The sequence below is a fragment of the Grampus griseus genome (assembly GCF_964374135.1).
Source record: "Grampus griseus genome assembly, chromosome: 1".
Taxonomy (NCBI): domain Eukaryota; kingdom Metazoa; phylum Chordata; class Mammalia; order Artiodactyla; family Delphinidae; genus Grampus; species Grampus griseus.
Window position 1 is genome coordinate 109,597,877 of NC_139017.1, and position 24,803 is coordinate 109,622,679.

General features: G+C 39.5%; 1 protein-coding gene across 1 annotated transcript in view; it reads left to right on the forward strand.

Moving 5' to 3' along the window:
• LOC309823829 (uricase) overlaps positions 1-24,803 on the forward strand; it is a gene marked incomplete at its 5' end in the record, with an annotated part of 35,644 nt that overhangs the window by 5,324 nt on the left and 5,517 nt on the right. The window contains 5 exons of the mRNA XM_082656424.1: positions 5,747-5,965; positions 8,111-8,227; positions 8,326-8,404; positions 22,824-23,010; positions 24,573-24,696. Of these exons, the coding sequence (XP_082512550.1) occupies positions 5,747-5,965; positions 8,111-8,227; positions 8,326-8,404; positions 22,824-23,010; positions 24,573-24,696 (726 nt within the window). The remainder of the gene's footprint in view (positions 1-5,746; positions 5,966-8,110; positions 8,228-8,325; positions 8,405-22,823; positions 23,011-24,572; positions 24,697-24,803) is intronic.

Below are 24,803 nucleotides of genomic sequence, written 5' to 3' on the forward strand. Positions count from 1 at the left end.
ATCTCCCAGTTTTGGGTAAGTTCTGCCTAGTATAGTGTAGGTAGAATAACACTGTTCAGTCTCAGTAGGGCCCTTTACACTATACCAGTCTGCCTGTCAGCTGTGTGACTTTGGGAAGCTCACTTAACATCACTGATTTAGTTTATATTAAAATAAGTGTCCTTCCCACCAAATCACAGAGTTTTGTGAGGAATAGATAAGATAATATAGGTCTTTACTGGATAGAAAATTTTTAAATGGTATAGAAATGCAAGTTTCTGCAATAGCCTGCCCACTTCCCTCCTTCAGGGTGGGATCAGAATGCTTCCTTTCTCTCCCTAATGAGTGTAGGGACTCTGACGTAGTGAGAAAGAGCGTCACTTTGGGGCAAATGGTCGAGGTACTCCTCCTCCCTCTGTCACCCAGGAACTGTGTGACCTTGGCAAGTTACCTAACCCTAGTGTCTTCCTTTGTAAAACTTGGTTAAGGATATCTGCTTCACAGGGTTCTTGTAAAGGGTTAAGAGGAACTCATATATAGAAATTTCCCATCAAACCCTCACTAAATTGTTGCTACTATTATTTTTATTTTCAAGTCTTATACATTAGGAAAGAGAAATCTTTCAGTGTATGCATTTCAGTAGAATTTCCTTCCAACTGCATGTTTGGAGGTCTCCATCAATTCTTCATTGTGAGGTTTTCTGCTCCTATTCCTAGAGGCTCCTGAGGCCAGTCCCCTGCCCTAAGGCTCTTGGTACTATGGAGAGGCTGGCAAGAAGAAAATTAGCATCTCCCCTGACATTTAGTGATGAGTCTCTCATCCTTTGTAATAGGCAGAAGTATGAAAATAACGGAGCACCTGTAGATGGAGTCTTCATTAGGTGACAGATCGCCCTTTCTGCAATAATTATGCATATGAGTAGTTATATTGTGCTTGAAACATCTGCTTGACAAGTCCCTTTGGAGCCACACTTTGAACAAAACTCAAGGCATATCCCCCCTTGATAGTAAAAATAAGCCACTCTACAGCCTAAAGCAACATGACATTTGCTAGCAGATATCAATATTTTTCCATCTGAGATTTAGTTGATCCTAAGCAGCCAAAAAATACCAGATGCCTCTAAGATTATTATTCATCATTATTGTTCTTATCTTTATGTATTATTAAGATCCAACAAAGTGATATTAAGATGGTTCATATGAGTGCCCCTTTTTCTCATATTAGTTCAGCGTTTTTCTCAGAAGCCTTCTTGTTCACAAATGTCCAAGAAAATAGCCGGGCAAAGGAAAAATCTAGGTGGAAAATTGAAAGGACTTCTCTAGCACATTCCAAAGATAGAGAGGGAGGCACGTCTCCACGCATAGTTCTTCCATCTATCACTGCACACTGCAACTGAATTGATGTTTAAATATGTGTGATGGGTCCAAAATAGCTAGCATTTCTGTATTGCCCTCTGTTATGGAGGGTAGAGATATGCTTACAAAAGCTCTTCTAATACTTGAGAGAAAACTCTAGTCATTTTAAAATTAAAATTTATAAAAGTTTTCCCTTATCTTTCCTAATATTTTTTCCACCTCAAATCCATCCACTGGGCCTTATAGAGCTTAACAGACTCCAGGCTAAGAACTCCTAGACCTGTAGTGACAACCTACATCACTTTCAATATGATGTGGAAATAAGAGAACACTCAGTATCTAAGCGAAAATGCGTAAGATTCATTTAAAATCTCTGAGAGTTCTCTCCTACATTACTTGCAGGCAATCGATGATTCTCTATCCCTTTATATTTCAAGACATGTCTAAGAAAAGGGAATTTTTCTTGTGTAGAGCCAAGTATAGATTTACTCCTACTGACATTTACAAGTCCAGAGTATTACTCTAGGAAATTGTTTCCTTTTATGACTTTGTTCCCTCAAGCCACACAAGCCTGAGGAAAGACAACCAAAGTATGAAGGCAGAAGTAGGCCATATCATAGCAGCAGTCTTTGATTTTAGCCACCCTAGCTCTGGATTGGTGTACAGTCTGACTATTGCTCTCTAACAGTAACTGAAGGACCCTTTGATGGAAAATATGACATATAATTATTATTTATCAATGATAATCATAGCTACATTTATTGAACATTTCTTATTTGCCAGGCACTTTTCTAAGTGCTTTATGTTTTTATGTCCTGTAATCCTCACAGCAATCCTGCTAGATGGACACTACTATTATTAATTTTATAAATGAAGAAATTTGCCGCCATTCACAGAGCTAATAGGTGGTGGAAGAGAGACTCACACTTGGCTTGTCTGACTCCATCCTCTCAGCTACCCGCCCACCCTCCAGATGAGAGCAACCTTGGGATTTTACTGTACGGTTATCTTGGACATGGATCCCTGCCCTACACTGTGTGTTATACACAATAGGATTCTGGCACCTACTTCCGGTTTCTCAGACTGCAGAACTGGGGAGGTCTTATTGATGAGAACAGCCTCAGTCTGGCCTGGGCCATTATCTGTTCTGTCAGGTCCTGCTGAGGGACCTTGGGTGTCCCACACTGTTCTTGTTCCATCCTGCTCCAGTCTCAGATGGTCATGTCCTCTTTATTCTTTTTTTTTTTTTTTTTTTTTTTTTTTTTTTGCGGTACGCGGGCCTCTGACTGCTGTGGCCTCTCCCATTGCATAGCACAGGCTCCGGACGCGCAGGCTCAGCGGCCATGGCTCACGGGCCCAGCAGCTCCGCGGCATGTGGAATCTTCCCGGACCGGGGCACGAACCCGTGTCCCCTGCATCGGCAGGCGGACTCTCAACCACTGCGCCACCAGGGAAGCCCTGTCCTCTTTATTCTGACTCTTTTCTCAGTACACATGATTACTCAGCCTTTGCCAGAAAGTCACAGTCCAGGCGGGAGCTTGCTAAAGAGTGCTGACCTCTCCCACGTGTGTCATGCATGAACCCCAGGATAGCTGCACGGTGCTAGAATGCTCTGTCTTATTAGCAATGTGAACACTTTGTGCTGTGTCACTAACTTTGTCTACCTGCAATTCTGCCCTTCCTGGCCCTTTATTCTCCAGCCAGCTGTGCCTGTGATCTCCAGGCTGTGGTGACCAGAGGGCAGAAGTTGCTTTCCTCACTTTCCCAGGAAGAGGAACTTACTGATTGGGGTCTGAGCCGAAGCAGCTTTTCTTGTATTGCAATCTTTGGGGGATTTTCATGAACTATTCCATGTCACTACACAAGAGGTGCAGGTGTTGGGGCAGCATTCGGTCATTCATGATACATTTATTAAGCACCAATTGTGTTCCAAGCATTCTGCTGAGCACTGGGGTTGCCATGGCGACCAAGATAGAAATTGTTTCTGCTTTCATAGTTTACTATTTTTGAACAAATCAGACCCATGAAGAGGCTATTGTAATGTGATTTGATAAAGACTCTGATAAGGCAATAACAGAACATTCTGAGAGCACATAGAAGGGGCACCTACTCCAGACTTGAAGGGCTGGGGCAAATTACCTAGTGGAAGTGACATCTGAGACTTAAAAAAGTTGAGTCAGAAGAAGTTAGGCAGGTAAAGAGATTGGTATAGATGGGTAGCAAGGAAGAGAAAGAATGTTCAAGAAAGAGGTAATAGCAAATTCAGAGGCCTACAGGCAAAGAAGAACACATGCAGGGCCTGGGTGACGACAATTAGCTCAGGATAGCTGAAGTGGAGTTTGAAATAGGGTGTGGCAAGATATGAAGCTGAACTGATGAGCAGGGGTTGGGAAATGAAGGATAGCTATCATTTAATGTTACTCTGTATCTCATGGGTACCACTTGCTTTCAACAGACTAACCTACTTGGGTATTTAGTAGCAGGGGATGGGACTGAGGAGTAACATTTGTTAAGTCCTGCTGTGTGCCGAGGATGATGAAAGGTCTCAGAGACCTTTGGTCTGGGACCTCAGCCCATACCATCCAGGGACCCCAAGCCAGCCAAGTGCCTCCCTGGCCCGGGTAGAATCCCTTGCGGTTCGAGACATGCCAGAGTCTTCCTTCTGCTGTTTCCAGCAGTGCTCCCCACTCTAAAAACTAGTGCCCTTAATCAAGTTCCCCTCTGTTATCTCTTCTGCTGCTACATCCACAGCCAGGCCTGACATGGCCACTCTTACTGGGGTTGACCTCACTGTACCACCAGGTACCAGGGACTGAGCCAGCCCTTTCACATTCACTCTAACTTGTAGGGGCAGTTATCTCCATTTGTACAAAGCGGGAAACTGAGGCTCAGGGACATCAAATTATTTGTCACAAGCCACAAAGCCATAAGTGGTAAGGCAGAATTTGGACCTGGTCTGATTTCAAAGCCACTACAATCACACAGCTGTGCCTCTTTCCCTGTCAGCATTATAGTTCTTATTAGGATCCTTTAAGTCTGCTCTTTAGGTTTTCTTATTGATATTTTTCTGGAAGATGAGTCCCCCAAAATTGGGTCAGTTGCATCCAAGGGGCCTCTCCAAGAGTTGTCCCTTACATGTGTCCCTTGTACAGAGGAAGCACTGAATTCAGACACCACAGACCTTCAGGGTATGTTCAATAACCAAGAGCAGCATGCCCTACCAGGCTCTATCCCCAAGATTTAAGACAACCTTCACTACCCCACTTTGATTAAGAATATGACAATAATTTCTGATGTTGGCTAGCATTTTTAAATTCCTCCCAAGGGATTTGGTGATTTTTTTATGCGGGTAGATATTTAGGCAGCCCTTGGCCTATCTGAGCATATCGCCTGCATGGGATTCGCAGACGAGGTTTCTTCTTTGTGACTCTCCCCAGATTCTCACTGCATGTTGTTTTTGGTTTACTTTTATTTTTGTCACCTTTTCTCATTACCATTTTAATGTTAATTTTCATGCTAAATAAAATAGGTTTTCCTGTCCCTCTGCTCGCTCCTGCCTCTTCTCTCAAACACCAATAAAGCCCAGGGACAAGTCTTACAGAGTCTAGCAGTGGAGATGGACGTATTCACTAGCGAGGGCTCCAGCTTCAGACAGGGATACTAATGAATCAGTCACAGGCTTTTATTAAGTGTTTCTTCACTAAAAGCATAGCTTTCCTTGCAGCGATTTGGCTCTGGCTCTGTACTGCTGAAGGTACTCTAGACCCTGTCACTAATTACTCTTCTTCCTGGCAGCAAGTAGAAAAAGCAATTTTCAAATTGTTTTTATTGCTCACAGGGCAGTTTCTCCAGAATACTACTCTCTATAAAAAAGGAGATATAATTATTTCCAGTTAACATAGTCAAAAGATTTTACAGAGGAAGGCAGTTTATGTAGTAGTTAGAAGTACACAATTTGAAGTCAACAGACCTGAGGGTGAATTCTTGGCTCTATCCTTCACTAACTGGGGTAAGTCACTTAAATTCTTTGAACCTCAGTTTCTCCCTCTGCAAAATGCGAATAATATTAGTTCATAGGGCTGATATAAGGATTAAGTTAGTAGAGATTAAATAAGAGTAAATAGTTTGGCTCAGGAGGTATGGTTATTATTGTTGTTGCTTATTATTATCAAGAAAGCCATCTACCTGTCTCTCTTCAGGCCAATCTGATATATTTTCATCTTTTCCTTGTGATTCTCTTTTCTCCATACAAATTCTCATTCTCCTTCAAAGGTAGGGCATGATCTTTCTTTCAGGTATACTCTGACTCTTACCTTTCATGATTACATGGTAAAATTAAGGTTTAAAGAAATTGCAGTTGGCTTTTTGTTTTCATTTCGCCTTCTTCATTAAGATGACTGTTTTCATTGCAGAATGATGAGATGGATCTTGTCCGAACTGGCTATGGGAAGGATATGGTAAAAGTTCTCCATATTCAGCGCGATGGAAAATATCACAGCATTAAAGAAGTGTCAACTTCAGTGCAACTTACTCTGAGCTCCAAAAAAGATTACCTGCATGGAGACAATTCAGACCTCATCCCTACAGACACCATCAAGAACACAGTTCATGTCCTGGCAAAGTTCAAAGGCGTATGTGTCATTCTACTTCTTAGCTGCTGCCCATCTGGATGCAGAAATCACCGTACTATATTATGAGGATACTACTTGCTTATTTCAAGTTCCCTGTACTTTTTAACCCTATTTTTACATTTAAACCATTGAAAAAAATTCCTTTTCTAATTCTAAAAGTCTCAGCTTTACAGAAAATCTTGCTTTTTTTTTTAAAACTTGCCTCTTTATTCTCTTTTCTTTTCTTCTTTTTTCCCCGTTTGTTCTCTTTTCTTGTTTCTCAACTCACTACAACATCTTTTAGGCAGAGAATCCTACTTGACAAATTTACATGTTATCTCTTAATTAGGATCATTGGCAAATCAAGGCCCTGAGAAGATTTCCAAATAGAATTTTACACATTTTTGTCATGCAATTATTTGAGTCCTATTATTTTTTTCTTTTAGAATGGTGTGCATTTATAGAAGAAAGTACCATTTCTCTTCTTGGTATTACTCTAGAAGAAAATCAAGTATAAGATACATTTTGAGATCTGTCCAACTTTTAATACCTTCCTGATTTTCCCAACTCTGTGACCACTTAGCATCCACATTTGGTGGTAGTTGTACTTTTCAGAAGGGTCTTGGAACGGATAGACTCTAATCTCTTAGCACTTTTACCTCAGGTTTCTCTAAGTGTGAGTGAAACTGTGCTGGACGACCAGCAGATTTCTGGGCAATTCAAGATAATTTTTTTATTTGCTAAGAAGTCTAGAAAGGCAAGAAATGTAGACTGGAAAGCTTCTTTTCTCATGCTTTTGCATGAAATTCACACCCATATTACACAAAATGAGCAAGCTAGTTTTTTTTTTTAGAAATTTATTTATTTATGGCTGCATTGCATCTTCGTTGCTGCATGAGGCTTTCTCTAGTTGCGGCGAGTGGGGTCTACTCTTCGTTGCAGTGCGTGGGCTTCTCATTGTGGTGGCTTCTCTTGTTGCGGAGCATGAGCTCTAGGCACGCGGGCTTCAGTAGTTATGGCTCATGGGCTCTAGAGCACAGGCTCAGTAGTTGTGGCACACAGGCTTAATTGCCCCGCAGCATGTGGAATCTTCCCAGGCCAGGGCTCAAACCTGTTTCCCCTAAATTGGCAGGCGGATTCTTAACAACTGTGCCACCAGGGAAGCCCGAACAAACTAATTGAAATATTATTTCTGCAAGGTCTGTCTACACCCTGAACCTTTCTCTTGCTAATCAGAATGGCCCAGCAAGTATAGGCAAGACTATGGAAAAAGGCATTGCTTTCTTTAAAAATGAATCGAAAATAAGCTCTGTACTGTGTTAGAGAAGAGGGTCTCTATATAACACAAATTCTTATATTTCCTGTACTATGTGAGAAGTTCAGAAAAGTGAAAGAATGGACCTGGATGTTAAAAACAATTTAACTTTATTCATTGTAGATAGAGTGACTGCATAATTTCTTATCCAAACCAGGATACTTTTCAGAGTGAAATAGGATGCTTATTAATAATTATTCTGAGACAACAGGTATAAAACAAAACTATCCTTGGGAAACCTATACAGTCTACCTTAATTATAGGCAAAGCCATAAATAATCTGTAGACTGTACTAGGACCATAAAACATTGCCTAGAGATTAACCTGAAGAATTTGAATGGAAGTAGGGAGCTGCTTTATGGGGGTGGAGAGCTGGGGATGGTCAATAGAAGGCCTGTTTGCAAGGCAAGGAAGTTGAAGTGACCCTTCATTAACATTTTTCTTTGGGAAACTGGGAGGTCTGTTTCCCAGCCTCATGAAGAGAGCAGAGTGTTTTGAAGTATCCTGCAGTACTTTAGCTGGCATGGGTGATGATTGAGCTCACTGTGAGGAGAATCTGAACGTTAAGTTCCTTTTTGCTCGTCCACTGATGGATAGACACATCCTCTCCTGCACACAGTTTTCTTTTAAAAACAGGATAGTCTCACCTGGTGATGGTGATCCCTTAACTACACTTAGGAGCCCTTGTGAAAAATTGGGATTAGGACCAATTCATCTCTAATTCTTTCTAATTCTTTGTTTCTCTGATTCTAAAAAACACTTTATCAGGAAAAAGAGTCCCATGGATATTTAAAAATGATTTTTAAGTAGGACAAGTATTTCTGATCATTCACATTTATTTCTTTTTACAGATCAAAAGCATAGAAACTTTTGCTGTGAATATCTGTGAGCATTTCCTTTCTTCTTTTAACCATGTTATTCGAGTTCAAGTCTATGTGGAAGAAGTCCCTTGGAAGCGTTTTGAAAAGGTTACCTCACTTATTCATGCTCTCAGTTTAATTAAAGAAATTGGCTTTATGACATATGTTGAAATTTTACTGGCAATATTTTTTTTTCTAATTTTCAGAATGGAGTTAAGCATGTCCATGCATTTATTCATACTCCCACTGGAACACACTTCTGTGAGGTTGAACAGTTGAGGAGTGGTGAGAAAATGTTTTTCATGTTTTGATTCTGCAATAGCAATTTCAGGGTTTTTTTTTTTTTCTTCTAAACAACTCTGTTTATTAACACCCAGGAAAACTGTAGAGAATTTTGAAGTCTTTTAAATCTGAGATGGGAATGAACAGTGTGACCTTGGATTACATTAAAGAACTATCTGCTTTTTATCTTAAAAATATAAAAATGAAATAATACCCTTTGCAACAAATCTGTGGGTTGAGTAGGGTAGATCATTTTTATTGCATGATTTTGAAGTGAGGGAAAAAAGGGCACAGGCTGACAAAAGCTCAAATCTCTGAATTTTCTGACCAGTAATTTTTGTACCATACCATGCTTTGATTATAATAACCTTTATAGGAAATACCTAGAAAATAACAATCACATTTCCTTGAAATTTTGTCATAATAATAAAACCACTGATATTATTATAGTTACCATAAAATAAACCTCATTTAAAAATAGCAGTGACAATTATATAATTCTTTCTATTTACCAAGAAATCTAAAAATTAACTGTGGAACATTATTACAATATAGACCTTGTTAGTACTGATTATTGAACTTAGCAAAGTGTGTCTTCCACTGATTTGTTGAGGTTGTCAGAGCAGAGTTCAATAATTGACTAAGACTTAGACTAGAAAACCTCTAAGAACCATAGAACCACCATGGTAGAAATGTCTCTATCCTAATAAAAAATAAACTTTAATGATCATTATAAATTGAGAGTGTGGACTCTGAAATTTTTTCTTTTCTATTTTCCTTTTCTCTTTTTTCTTCTCCTTTCCTTCCCTTTCCTGCTTGTTTCTTTCATTTTATTTCTTTTCCTTTCTGTATCTCTTTTTCTTTCTTCTCTAGCTCTCTTTAGTAAGAATTTGAGGTGACATCTCATAAATGTCAGAAATTTTAAAAGGTTAATAAAATATAAGTTCTTCTCATTCTAAGTTCTATTGGATAATGCCTTCCCTTAGGAAGTCCTAGTGTTTTAGCTATCATTTAATATTTTTCCCTATCTGTATTAAATTCTAGACACAGCCAGGGCCTTTTCAGTGTTTGATTAACAGTTATGAAATTATTATTATATAAAGAAGACTGAATAACTAGTTGTTAAGTTGAAAAGATAATGATTTTTTTAATCCTCCAAATATGTAGTCATGTGATATATTAACTTGTTTACTGAGCTGTTTGTTAGTTAAAATGTAACTTCCTTTCTTTCCTTCCTTCTTTCTTGCTTTATGTATGTGATTTTGGAGGAGAAAGGTTCCTGATTCCCCAGGCCAGTGTTTTCCTACCCAAATCACAGTGAATACCCCTGTAAAATTATAAACTTTAAACTGGTATTTCCCAGCAGAAATATAATGCAAGCCACATATCTAATTTTAAAATTTCCTAGTAGCCACATTAGAAAAGTAGAAACAAATTAATGTTAACAATACTTTTTATTTAACCTAATATATCCCAAATGCCACTTACATATGTAATAAATATAAAAATTATTAATGGAATATTTAATATTTGAATTTCTGTGTTTATTTTATATTTACAGGACGTCTCATTTCCCATTTACCATATTCCAAGGGCTTCATAGCCACATGTGGCTAGTGGCTGCCATATTGGTTAGCTTTAAACCATTTTGAGTGATTTTTACAATACTTAACATGTTTCTCATTCCACTTTTAATTATGTAAAATAATAGCAGGGGCTAGAATTAGATTTCAGGAGAACTAACTAAAAAGATAAGAGCCTGTATAAAATATATTTATGTCATTGATTGAAATACTATTCATTCAATAATGATTTTGAGGACTTGTTAGGTATACTAGTGGTGGTAGATTCAGACGTGAATAAGACATTCTCTGACCCTCGTGAGTTCACAGTAGATGAATAGTAGGAGATAGACTTATAAATAGATTTATTGCAATATGAGGGGCCAAAGACCACTATGAAGGAATTAAAGGTATGCTATGGGAGTAAAGAGGTGCAGAAAACTAACTCTTTCTAGGGCAGTCTGGAAGGCTTGATGGGGGAGGAGGAAATATTCCAACTGACTTTTGAAAAATGATTCAGAATGTGCTGGACATAGAAAGGGGAAAGGAAATTACAGGCAGAAGAAACAGAATGTACATGGGTAGGAGTCATAAAGAGTGGAAGAGGGAAACAAATATTTCGAGCATCTGCCTTATGTAGATCACCATACTAGGCAAATGATTTTAGTGTTGAAAGGGCAAAGAATTTGAGCAACGGTAGTAGGGTTGAAGGGTTCAGTTTTTAGAATGTAAGGTGCAGAGATGAGGATGAAGAGCTTGGTTTGGGCCTAATGTACCATACTAGCAAGATTGGCCTAACTAGGGAATTCCTGGCGGTCCAGTGGTTAGGACTCTGCACTTTCACTGTTGAGGGCCCGGGTTTGATCTCTGGTCAGGGGACTAAGATCTTGCAAGCCATGCAGCATGACCAAAAAAAAAAAAAATTGGTGTAACTAGGAGGCAGTTTTTGCATGGTAGTTAAGTCCATAGGTCTTGTCAGACTAGACTGTTTTCATTTTGTTTTTGTTTTTTTTCCTGCTTTGCTATTTTTATTAACAGATTTTTTTAAACCTTTTTTAAATTGAAGTGTAGTTAATTTACAATGTTGTGTTAGTTTCAGGTGTACAGTAAAGTGATTCAGTTATACACACACACACATACATACATGTATATGTATATATTCTTTTTCAGATTCTTTTCCACTAGAGATTATTACAAGATACTGAATATAGTTCCATGTACTATACAGTAGGTCCTTGTTGTTTATTTATTTTATATATAGTAGTGTGTATATGTTAATCCCAAATTCCCAATTTATCTCCCCCGCAACTCCTTCTATCCCCTTTGGTAACCATAAGTTTGTTTCCTATTTCTGTGGGTCTATTTCTATTTTTTAAATAAGTCCATTTGTATCATTTTTTTTAGATTCCACATGTAAGTGATATCATATGATATTTGTCTTTCTCTATCTGATTTACTTCACTTAATATGAAAATCTCTAGGTCCATCCATATTGCTGCAGATGTCATTATTTCACACTTTTTTATGGCTGAGTAATATTCTTTATCCATTCATCTGTTGATGGACATTTAGGTTGATTCCATGTCTTGGCTACTGTAAACAGTGTGGCTGTGAACATTGGGATGCATGTATCTTTTCAAATCAGAATTTTCTCTGGATACATGCCCAGGAGTGGGATTGCAGGATCATATGATTAACTATTTTTAGTATTTTTAGTTTCTTAAGGAACCTCCATACTGTTCTGCATAGTGGCTGCACTAAATTACATTCCCACAAACAGTGCAGGAAGGTTCCTTTTTCTCCACACCCTCTCCAGATTTTAGTATTAATAGACATTTTAATAATGGCCATTCTGACCTGTGAGAGTGATACCTCATTGTAGTTTTGATTTGCATTTCTCTAATAATTAGCAATATTGAGCATCTGTTCAAGTGCCTGTTGGCCATTTGTATGTCTTCTCTGGAGAAATGCCTATTTAGGTCTTCTGCCCATTTTTTTTATTGGGTTCTTTGTTTTTTTTTGATATTAAGCTATATGAGCTGTTTGTACATTTTGGAAATTAATCCCTTGTCAGTAGCATTGTTTGCAAATATTTTCTCCCAGTCCATAGGTTGTCTATTCATTTTGTTTATGGTTTCTTTTGCTATGCAAAACTTTTAAGTTTAGTTAGGTCCCATTTGTTTATTTCTGGTTTTATTTCTATTACTCTAGGAGATGAATCCATAAAAGTATTTCTGCGATTTATGTCAAACAGTGTTCTGCCAATGTTTTCCTCTAGGAGTTTTATACTATCCAGTGTTACATTTATGTCTTTAATCCATTTTGAGTTTATTTTTGTATATGGTATTAGAGAATGTTCTATGTTCATTCTTTTACATGTAGCTGTCCTCTTTTCCCAGCACCACTTATTGAAGAGACTGTCTTTTCTCCATTGTAAATTCTTGCCTCTTTGTCATAGATTAATTGACCATAAGTGCATGGGTTTATTTCTGGGCTTTCTATCCTGTAACATTGATCTATATGTCTGTTTTTGTGCTAGTACCATGCTGTTTTGATTACTGTAGCTTTGTAGTATAGTCTGAAGTCAGGGAGCATGATGTCTCCAGCTCTGTTCTTCTTTCTCAAGATTGCTTTTGCTATCCAGGGTCTTTTGTGTTTCCATATGAATTAAAATTTTTTTTGCTCTATTTCTGTGAAAAATGCCATTGGTAATTTGATAAGGATTGTATTGAATCTGTAGATTGCCTTGGGTAGTATGGTCATCTTAACAATATTGATTCTTCCAATCCAAGAACATGGTATATGTTTCCATCTGTTTGTGTCATCTTGAAGTTCTTTCATCAGTGTCTTACAGTTTTTGGAGTACAGGTCTTCTGCCTCCTTAGGTAGGTTTATTTCTAGGTATTTTATTCCTTTTGATGCGATGGTAAATGGGATTGTTCCTTAATTTCTCTTTCCGATCTTTCATTGTTAGTGTATAGAAATGCAGCAGATTTCTGTGTATTAATTTTGTATCCAGCAACTTTACCAAACTCATTGATGAGCTTAATAGTTTTCTGGCAGCATCTTTAGGATGTTCTACGTATAGCATCATGTCATCGGCAAACAGTGACAGTTTTACTTCTTTTCCAATTTGGATTCCTTTTATTTATTTTGCTTCTCTGATTTCTGTGGCTAGGACTTCCAGAACTATGTTGAATAAAAGTGGCTAGAGTGAGCATCCTTGTCTTGTTCCTGATCTTGGAGGAAATGCTTTCAGCTTCTCACCATTAAGCATGATGTTAGCTGTGGGTTTGTCATATATGGCCTTTATTATGTTGAGGTATGTTCTCTCTATGCTCACTTTCTGGAGAGTTTTTATCATAAATGGATGTTGAATTTTATCAAAAGCTTTTTCTGCATCAATTGAGATGACCATATGGTTTTTATTCTTCAATTTGTTAATGTGGTGTATCACACTAATGGATTTGTGGATTTTGAAAAGTCCTTGCATCCCTGGGATAAATCCCACTTGATTATGTTGTATGAGCCTTTTAATGTACTGTTGGATTCAGTTTGCTAGTATTTTGTTGAAGATTTTTGCATTTATGTTCATCAGTGTTATTGACCTACAATTTTCTTTCTTTGTGGTATCTTTGTCTGGTTTTGGTATCAGGGTGATGGTGGCCTTATAGAACGAATTTGGAAGTGTTCCTTCCTCTGCAATTTTTTGGAATAGTTTCAGAAGGGTAGGTGTTAACTCTTCTCTAAATGTTTCATAGAATTCACCTGTGATGCCATCTGGTCCAGCAATTTTATTCATTGGGAGTTTTTAAATTACTGATTCCATTTCACTACTGTTAATTGTCCTGTGCATATTTTCTATTTCTCCCTGGTTCAGTCTTGGGAGATTGTACCTTTCTAAGAATTTGTCCATTTCGTCTAGGTTGTCCAATTTATTGGCATATTGTATTTCTGTGGTGTCAGTTGTAACTGCTCCTTCTTCATTTCTGATTTTGATTTGGGCCCTCTATCTTTTTTTCTTCATGAGTCTGGCTAAAGGTTTATCAATTTTGTTTATCTTTTCAAGGAACCAGTTTTAGTTTCATTGATCTTTTCTATTTTTTTTAGTCTCTATTTCATTTATTTCTGTTCTGATATTTATGATTTCTTTCCTTCTACTAACTTTGGGTTTTGTTTATTCTTCTTTCTCTATTTGCTTTATGCATAGGATTAGGTTGTTTATTTGAGATTTTTCTTGTTTCCTGAGGTAAGCTTGTATTGCTATAAATGTCCCTCTTAGAACTGCTTTTTCTGTGTCCCATAGGTTTTGGATCATTGTGTTTTCATTTTCACTTGTCTCTAGGTATTTTTTGATTTCCTCTTTGACTTCTTCAGTGATCCATTGGCTGTTTAGCAACATATTGTTTAGCCTCCACGTGTTTGTGTTTTTTTGTAATTTTTTTCTTGTAGTTGATTTCTAGCCTCATAGTGCTGCGGTTGGAAAAGATCTTGATATGATTTCAATTTTCTTAAATTTACCAAGGCTTGCTTTGTTGCTCAGTGTGTGATCTATCCTGGAGAATGTTCCATATGCACTTGAAAAGAATGTGTATTCTGCTGCTTTCAGATGGAATGTTCTATAAATATCAAGTAAGGCCAGCTGATCTAATGTATCATTTAAGGTCTGTGTTTCCTTATTGATTTTCTATCTGGATGATCTGTCCATTGATGTAATGGAGAGCTAATGTCCCCCACTGTTATTATGTTACTGTCAATTTCTCCTTTTATGTCTGTTAACATTTGCCTTATATATTAAGGTGCTCCCATGTTGGGTGCATATATATTTACAATTGTTATATCTTCTTTTCGGATTGATCCTTCGATTATTATGGAGTGTCCTTTTTCTCTTGTGACAGTCTTTATTTTAAAGTCTATTTTGTCTGATATAAGTATTGCTACTTCAGCTTTCTTTTGATTTCCATTTGCATGGAATACCTTTTTCTATCCCCTCACTTTCAGTCTTGTGTGTCTCTAGGTCTGAAGTGAGTCTCTTGTAGGCAGCACATATATGGATGCTGCTTTTTTATCCATTAACCAGTCTATGTCTTTTGGTTGAAACATTTAGTCCATTTATGTTTAGGATAATTATCAATATGTATGTTCCTATTGTCATTTTGTTAATGTTTTGGATTTGTTTTGGTAGTTCTTCTTTTTTCCCCTTTCTTCTTTTGTTCCCTTCTCTTGTGATTTGATGACTATCTTTAGTATTATGTTTGGATTTCTTTTTCTTTTTTGTGGGTATTTTTGTTTTGTGTTTACCATGAGGTTTTTGTATAGCAATCTCTCTATATATAGATACCTTGCATTTGTACTCTGCTCCCTTCATGATTACTGTTTTTGATATTATATTTTACATCTAATTGTTCTGTGTATCCCTTAACTGCTTATCATGGATACAAATGAATTGACTACTTTTGTCCTTTAACCTCCCTACTAGCATTGCATGTGGATGATTTCCTAACTTTATTGTATGAATACTGAACTGTTTTTGAATTTGAGCTTCTCTACTTAATAACTTTGTGACTGTGAGCACATTAAATATACTACTTCAGTGGGTTTTTTTTAATTTCTAACATGAGAATAACAGTGCCTACCTCAGCAATTACCCAGAGAATGAAAGGAGATAAATGTTAATTTAACATTTAGCACAGTACCTGGCACATAAGAAGCACTCCTTGAAAGAAAGCTGTTATTATTATTATTTTGAATGATAATAGAGATCCAGGAAGGGTCTTTATGTGTATGTGTGTACTGTTTAGTAATTCTGACCAAGGTTATGGTAAACTGGCTGGAGAAACAGGCAGTAGTGAGACATTTGGAGACTTGTTGCAGAGATGAAGAAATGATGGAGTCTGAACTAAGGCAGAAGAGGTAGAGATGAAAAGACTACAGAGGTTGGGGAGAGACATTATGTGAGGCATTTCTGAAGTGTGCTTATAAGTCTGAGTATTTGAGTAAGGATGGAAGGTTAGAGAGAAGGAGGGGTTAAAGTTATCCTAAAGTCAGGGACTTGTGGGTGTTGACTAAGAAAAATACATATAATGAGGAAGTTTCCAGAGGAAGCTGGTAAGTTTGGGAATAAGGGATGGATTTGGAGACTATCTATTTCCAAATTGGTTGGTGAAGCCATGGGGAAGAAGGAACAATCCAGAAAAACATATAAAGTGAGAAGAGGAAAGATGAGAGGGCCTGGGGGAAAATTCCCCAGTTTAAGTGTTGGACAGTTTAAAGAGTGAGAGAGAAGAATGGTCAGAGGGACAGGTGGAGGCTTGGAGACAGTGGTGCCATGGAAGCAAAGGGAAAATACATTTCAAGAAATGAGGGATAGTTATTGAGATAATAGAATGCATAATAAGTAGGCTTATATGTAGTGGCTTCACACATGACGTTTACAGCTTTTTGTAAAAGTCAAGTTCAATGTGTGTGTGTGTGTGTGTGTGTGTGTGTGTGTGTGTGTGGTGTGTTGGGAGGATGCTCCTCTCCAGGAAGTTATTCAGGAATCCAGGTTGATGCAACCAGACAGTTTTGATCCTCACTTTCTGGGATCACCTTCAGAGTAGATTCCGCATACCAGACAACAAGGAGAAGAAAAGACCTTCAAGAAAAAATGGAGGAGGCGAAACTGCTCAAGGCCTGAAGTAGCACAGAGCACATCAAATGAAGAGAACCCAATCACACAGCCACACCTAACTGCAAGGAAGGCCAGGAAATGTAGTCTAGCTGGGGACCCAGGAGGAGGAGGACCTGCTAGTAGTCTCTGCCACAGGAAGGTTAAGAAGTTTGGTTTAAAAGAAGACTGAAGAGAGTGTGCAGTTTGGCAAGTAGGCATCATTGGTGACCTCTCTCTGCAAGAATATTTAGCAGACCCCTGGAGGTGGAAGTGCAGTGGCCAAATATAGGGCTCAGCTGATCATAGGAAGAAAACAGGCTGCTCTTCACACCCTTGTTCTTTCCAGGAATTGCCAGGAGCTATCATCAGCCTGAATTCTAGTCACCTGGCTGCTACCGGGAGGAAACTAATCAACAGAATCAGGCCAAAGCTTTTTCTTTCTGCAGAAAACTTCAGGGTGTTGCGATCACTGTGGCAGTGTTCCCAGAGCTCCAGCTTGACTTGTCTGGAGTCCAGCCCCTCCCCCCTCCCATAGCATGCTGGGGCTGGCAGGGGTCAGCAGGGAAGCAGGCATCTGCTGCCTTGGGTGTGTGCGGTATGTGTGCGCACGTTCCTGAGTGTGTGTATCTTCCTGTGTTGTCTATTTGAAGATGACATTTGTACTCTGTCCCTCTTTGGAGAGTAGGGGTCTATGCCGGTTTTTTTTGGTAACAAAGTTTAATTCTTAATTTGCTTATTTCCCAGGAGCTAAAACTGCAGATATCATGAGGTGATTCAGTGTACAATCACTGTCATAAGAAATGCCCTTGCATAGGCTTAACTAAAGAAAATAATCATCTTACACAAACACACACCCCCCAATTCACATGCTGAAGGCTGTTGTTACAAACCTCTAAGTAGGGCTTTTTGTGGGGGGCTGGCTAGGATAGTGAGAATTCTGCCCCCTCAAACACATGTACTTAATCACCCATTCAGCCTGCAAATTTTCCCAGCAGGATATGTAACTGGGTTTCTCCTGGTGGACTGGATTCATTCTTATTAATTGAACAAACATTTATAGAAAGCCTACTGAATCTGAAGCACCCACTTTAGGCCCTGAGAATTGCTATAAAACTCCCATTACACTATTTTTTCCTAGGGTATCTTTTTAAGCTACATCATTAAGTGTTCTTTTAGCTGTTTCAAAGTCTGCTAGTTCCATGGGAGAATCTGGAAGAGAGAGAGAAATTTTTTCACCAAAGGGATGAGGGCTGGTGTTATTTTTGTGACTTCCCCAGCTCCGAGAGGAGAGCTAGGCTCTGCGTGTGCGGTACAGGCTGTTGATGTAGGTGTTATATGGAACCTCGATCTTCCAAACTGTTTCTCTGTGAGTCTTTGTGAACTACAAGCTTAGCCAAGCCTTGAAGTCGCTGGGATGGTTGAGTCACTGATTTAAACTAGTTGAACTAAGCAGAGAATCTCCCCAACACCCGCCCCTCAAACACACACACACAATTAGAATTATAATTCATAATTCTTTAAGCATCAAATTTCTCCCAATCTGACACTAATTATAAAAATTCAACTAAAGCATAACCAAATAGAGGAATGGAAGATAGAGAAGAGGTTTCAAATAAGACATACTGTCTTGTAGTGGTGAAAAAAAAAGTCTACTGACATGGAGACTAGTAGGGGTAGGAGGAAGATTTTAGGAAGGGGATTGATAAAACTAAAGTCCTGGAGGAGAAGAGATTTAAGAGGTGTCAAGCAGGGCAGATGGAAGAAATGAGACGGGGAAAGTGGGAGACTCAGGACAGAGATGGCCACTGCCAAGAAGGCTGCTTGTGTCATTTTGATATCAAGACTAAGACACTCTTCAGTTATTCCAAAATAAAAGTTCTTGGCAAGCACAAGATCTTTTAAAAATCATCTTGATCATCACCTCATTGTACAAAAACCCAGTTAACTTCCTTCCATCTGGGTGACATCATCTCTCCCCATCCAGAATTGCACACAGGGAACTTTCAACCTACCTTCATGAGCTAAATGGACTCTCAAAGGCAAATGATATTTAATTGATCTTCACTTTTTCTAGCACTTTACAAATTTGAGGTTTTCTACTAGAATGATTTAATATAGTTTTAAAATATCCTCCTTTTAGCTATTTGTGTCCTTTTTGGAGGTGTTAAGTGTGGAAGCAATTATCCCCTTCATGACAGGATTTTTTTTTCTTGGCTCGGTAAAGCTTTGTGCTTTGTGACACCTGATGCGTAGGTAAGGAATCAGGCTTAGTTTCTATTAATTTGCAGTTTCTTAGAGACCTGAAGGGGTAGGATGTATGCTTCTCTGAGAGATAAACCACAATCTGTTAAGTGTGTAGGAGGACACTGAAAGTTAGAAAAGATTATGTTCTAGCAAAGTAAAATGTGAAAATCTTCCTTTTGCGTTACTCCATAACCATGGCAGAAAGGCAAAAAAGAGCTGATTAAGTGGTTTCATAGGAAGTAACCTAGAAAAGGACAGTCTTTTGGGTTGAATTACTTCTTGTTAGTCTAAACTGGAATCTTTTTTTAAGAGTGTGTGAAGCATCGTATTTTTAGTTGATGGGCCCATGAATTTGAAAGGCTCAGGTTCCTACCAGTGTTCAGAAAGCTGGGGCACCGCCAACAGAGAAGTTAAAATAAGCTCCCAGATTTCATCCAGGGTGTCTGATGCGTGCCAAGAAAATGTATTTTTCAAATTCAAAGAGAATAGGTTTTTGTTGTTGTTCATAGAATGATGAGCACACCAGAGTAGATGTTTTGCGTTCTGCCTAAACTGTGGCAGTAGTGAACTGTCTTTGAGAACGTGAGATGTTTTATTCCACGTGAAACTAAGGTCAAAACACATTAGAAAATGCAACTGCTTTCTCCATTTTCAGATTCTAGCAAGAAAGTAGATCATTTCAAAGTTGCCTAGCAGACTGACACTCCCCAAAGATCAATAAATCTCATCACAGGGCTGGAGGTGGATAGGGATGGCATGTCAGAAGGAGTTTTCAGAACCCAATGAACTTTTGTGAAACATGGGAAGTATTTACAGGGAGTTGATGTCAATAAGAAAAGGTCAATTAGGGCAAAATCATCATAATAATTTTATAGAGCATTTCCTCCTGGACAGCCATTTTACTAAGTTACTAAGTCCTTTATGTGTATCATCTTAGACATCTATCATCTCTAGGAAATAGTTATGATTATCATCTCCTGCAGATGAGAAAATTAAGGTAGAGAGAGGTTAAGTCATTCTATCAAGGAAATACTGCCCATAAATAGGGGAGGAGAGGCATGGAGAGTACTGAGGCTGAATTCAAGGAACCTGAGTCCCAAGACTATGGACTCAAACATATGTAACCCTGCATCTGGAAATCCTTTTATGATTGAGACAACTGAGGATTCAAAGTCTGGTTGGCTCACATAGATGCTGGTGATCAAGGCCAGCTGTATAGGAAAAGCAGAAATAGATAAAGTTTGCCTTTGGTTTCCCTTGACTTCTCTTTATCCTCCTTCGAGGATTCCCACTACTTGTTCTAACCCCACTTCTGATTACAAATTCAAGTTCATTCTATAGGATTTTTTTTTCTAGAAGGGATTACTGTTGGAAGTAAGTTATGATATTAGTTTATAAAGGCTTAAGGAGTCACTCCTCTAAGGGGTCTTGGTATTTCAATAGGAAATTTTAAAATGATAAAATGTTTTCAAGACACATGGGGTCATTTCTAAAAGTGATGCTTCAATCTTCATTTCAAACCAACGGGGATGATATTTTTCAACTGGGGCCTCTGTCTGAGCCCTGAATGCACATCGCGGAATGGTGGTGGCAACTTTCTTGTCTCTTGGAAAGTCCTCTTTTATTACAGAAATGGGAAGAGAGAGTTAAAGGAAGGAGGAAACATTTTGAGGATGGGGAGTGATCCAAAAAAGGGGGAAGAAAAGCATGAAATCTCGTAATGGGGTGCTGAGTTCAAACTCCACCTCTGCCAGTGTCTAGCCATACGACTAGAACGCATGCTGGCAGTCAGGACCTTCTCATTCAGTGTTGATGCCCTCCCCTTCTCCCCCTGTCACACTGTCTGTGTGTGAGGGTTGAGGGGAGGGGGCAGATCAGGAAGGGAAATGGTAAAGATTGATGGAGGAGAACTGTCTAGAAGAAAACGACACTAAGTTGTAAGGCTAAGTTGTTAAGGTGAGTCAATTTTACTGCACTCATTCATTCATTTAACGGATACTTATTGATTGCTTCTGTAATTCTCTTGGGTCTGAGACTTAAGACTCACTTGGGTCAGCTTTACACTGTTAGAAATGCCAATTTTGCAGAATTGTGTCTTGATAACACTTAGAATCTGATAAACCCAGCCAACCTAAGGCATGAAATCATTGCTGGTATCTTTCTCTTGATCCTGATTCAGATATAGCTTCCAATGAGAACTTCAGTATTTTCTAATTGAGAAAATACCATTTTCTCTCTTACCACATTATCCTAGAACACTGTGACCAGAACACCTTATTTAATCAGCACATATTTAATCAGCAAATCTACCACTAACTATGGCCACTGCTCTCTCTGGCAGGTACACACATGTGGTTGGGAAAATATCAAAATATAGTCATTATTTACCTACTTCTGAAAGTCCACAACTCCTGAGTTAACCACAGCAATAGAAATCACACAGGATGATGTAAACCATTGGATTATTAAGAGCTGCCCTGGATTTTAATTGAGGATTGTGGGTTGCATTCTTATTCTTCAACTAAGACCATGTATAACATAGTGATGCCTGATACCTCCAGCTCTTGGCTTGAGATTCAACAGGTCAAAAAGCACAGATATTAGTCTGGACTAATTTCAAGACTGAAAAGAGGTGATCTAAGTCATTCTGCCTTGACTATGCTTTTGGGAGTTTGTACCCAAGTGCCCCCTGAGTGTCCTGGCCTCACCAGCCTGCACATACAAATAAGGCCATGGTGAAGTTAATTCCCGAATTTCCCTGACCTTGTTGCTCTCTTATTACAAAACTGCTGTACCTCTCCAGCCAAACTTTCCTACCTTCTCCCAGCCTGGAGGGCTGTCTCACACGTGCTCAGGGAGAAGTTTGCATCCACTGAGTACAACTGCTGCCTCACTGGCTCTGCCCAGCATTTGCTGTGCCAGTTGCCACTCCTCCTTGGGAAGAAGGCTGCTTTCCACAGACATTGTACCCTGGGGCTTCCCAGTGTGTCACCTGGTGCCATGTGTTCTTCAGGCTTCACCAAACTGCTGGAACTACAGTGTGTTCCACATAGAAAAAGAAAGATAGAATCTTCCCCTCACTAACTCGGTACCCTACCTGTCATCTGGGCCCTGACCTAGAACTGCCAGGCATAAGTAAACAGCTTTTTCAGATTGATTATGCCTCTCTCCCCTCCACCTCCCTGATGCACCTCATGAGGTAATGTAGGGACGGCCGGAGAGCCATGTCATCTCCTCCATTGTTTTCAACTCTGCCCACCCTGCCCAGGTCCCTACAAGCCAACTTTGCGCCTTCTCAGTTCAGCCAAAAAACAAAGGCCTTTATGAGAATCCACATAGGCAATCTGTACCTCATGGGTCACTGACCTCATCTTCCCAGTCTCTATTTAGGCTCATCCACGCCCATGATGCTACCTATTCATGAATTTTTCTGGTGTTGCTGAGTTCATAAACGCAAGGGAACTGAGGGGTCTGGTGGTGATTGGAGCCATCAGCAGTGTAGACAGTCCGCATGAGGACCACCCCCAGTAAAGGGCGTCACAAGAGCAGACAGAGGAGCTGCTTTTGAGTTTATTAACTCATTCCAGCATGACTGCCTGCTGAATGAGATGGAGCTCAAAATGTGGAAGGTAATTGGCCTAGAAGATACCTCTGCACATAGCTGAGAAAAAGGTATTTGTTCCTGTGGGCTTCAACACAGCATGGACGTTTAGTCTCTGACCATAAGTTCTCCTAGGGCATGAGAAGGCAGGGAGTTGTGGAATTCAGAGAGAAGGAAAGGCACACCGTCTTCATCATGTGGACTTCAGAGGAGGCAGGGAGAGAGAAAACACAGGCAGTGATGTAGCTCTTTGTACAAATGGAGTGTGCCATGTTTTAATGACCAGGATCCTCAGGGCTAGGCAGTAACAAGGCACTGTTTTCTTTATGACCTCATCCCCTCTTACCTTTTGACGTAAAACAGGACCTCCAGTCATTAATTCTGGAATCAAAGACCTCAAAGTCTTGAAAACAACCCAGTCCGGATTTGAAGGATTCATCAGGGACCAGTTCACCACCCTCCCTGAGGTGAAGGACCGGTGCTTTGCCACCCAAGTGTACTGCAAGTGGCGCTACCACCAGGACAGAGACGTGGACTTCGAGGCCACCTGGTACGAACGAGTGCTAGGGCCTGGCGCTGGTGGAGGTAGTGTCCACCCTCTTTTCCAGGGGCCCAGAGTTCATGGAGTTTTCCATCTGAAAGGGAAACTTGGAAGCCATTCAATTCCACCTCCCCATTGTAAGACACCCCTTCTGATGGATAACAGGAAGAATACTGGTCTTACTTTGAGTTAGTAAATCTGCACTATTAGCTAAGATGCTATTAGCTATAATGACCTTGAGCAGACCACCTGATTTCCCTGATCCTCTGTTTTTTAATTGACTAAATCAGTAGTACTCAAACATGATTGTGTATCAGAATCACCTGGAGGGCTTATTAAACTGCAGATCACTGAGCCCAACCCCAAAGGTTCTAATTCTATGGCCCGGAATGGGGCCTGAGAACATGCATTTCTAACAAACTCCCAGGTGATGCTCATGCTACTGGACCAAAGGCCACACTTTAAGAAACACGGGATCAAATGAGGATAATGGCCTTGTTACTTCATGGCAGATGCAGAGAGGGCTAAACCAGGCTGACCAACTTGTCCCAGTTTGTCAAGGACTTTCCTGATTTTAACACTGAAAGTCCTATGTCCTAGGAACCCCCTTGGTCCCAGGCAAACTGGGACAAGTGGCCACCCTAGGCTAAACTCAAAATGAGATGAAGTTACAGAAGCATTTTATAAATGATAAATGCTTTAGCATTGTAAGGTGTGACTCTTATTTTAACATCCTCAACAAGCAGTGATTAGGCCTCTGAATCCCAGTTTGCTTTTTGAGCAGGTATCTCATTCCTTTGCTGAAGCTCTAATTGTTAGAAACTTCTACCCTGTGATAAGCTGGAATCTGCCCCCTGGTAGCTTCCTCCCACGGGCAGAGTGTTACTCTGCTCCTTTTATTATGTGATAGGTTGGAAATGCTTGAAGAGAACCTCACCTCAATCTTTTTTTCTCCTTTTTTCAAGTGTTCCCCATGGGCAGCAGTCTGATGTATTTATGTTGAAAAGAGCACGAAATTGAGCCAGTCGGGGTACAAGCTGGGCCTCCCACTAAGGAGGGGGACTGAGTAGATCATTTAACTTTTAGCTCAGATTCCTCATCTCTAAACTGGAGATAATAATAGTACCTGCCTCTGGTATATTGAGAGAATTTAATGAAGTAATTACATAAAATACTTAGCACACAGCCTGACACGGTAATACCCCTGAAAATGCAGCAATTCAAGCAACGGGCCAAACCAAGCAGATTAGAATACTAGGAAGTCCTCTTCAAAAATTCTTCCAGCATGGAGGGAAACACCCTGGAAGGCCCACTGGGCCCTGGTGCCAGATTATGAAGATAACCTAGTTATACTCAATAGGTTTATTGACTTGTGTGTGTGTGTGTAGGGAAATGGGAAGTTAGGGTTTTTTTTTATTTTTTCTTTTTGGCGTTACAGGATATTAATCCTCTCTAAAACCAGCAATAAAATTGTTTTCGGGGAGACAGAGAGGGTACCGCTTCTTAGCTTCATAATATGTTCCCCAAAGACCACCCTGTGAGGGCCCTCAGTTCTCTTTTCTGTGTCTTAGGGACACTGTTAGGGACGTTGTCCTGAAGAAATTTGCTGGACCCTATGACAAAGGCGAGTACTCGCCCTCTATCCAGAAGACCCTCTATGACATCCAGGTGCTCTCCCTGAACCAGGTTCCTGAGGTAGGTTTTGTCACTTGCCATTCCGAGGACTGAGAGAACTTGTGTCTCCTGTCAGCTCTGAGAAAGAGAGTTAAAATAAGAAAGTGGAAGACACATGAAAAATGACA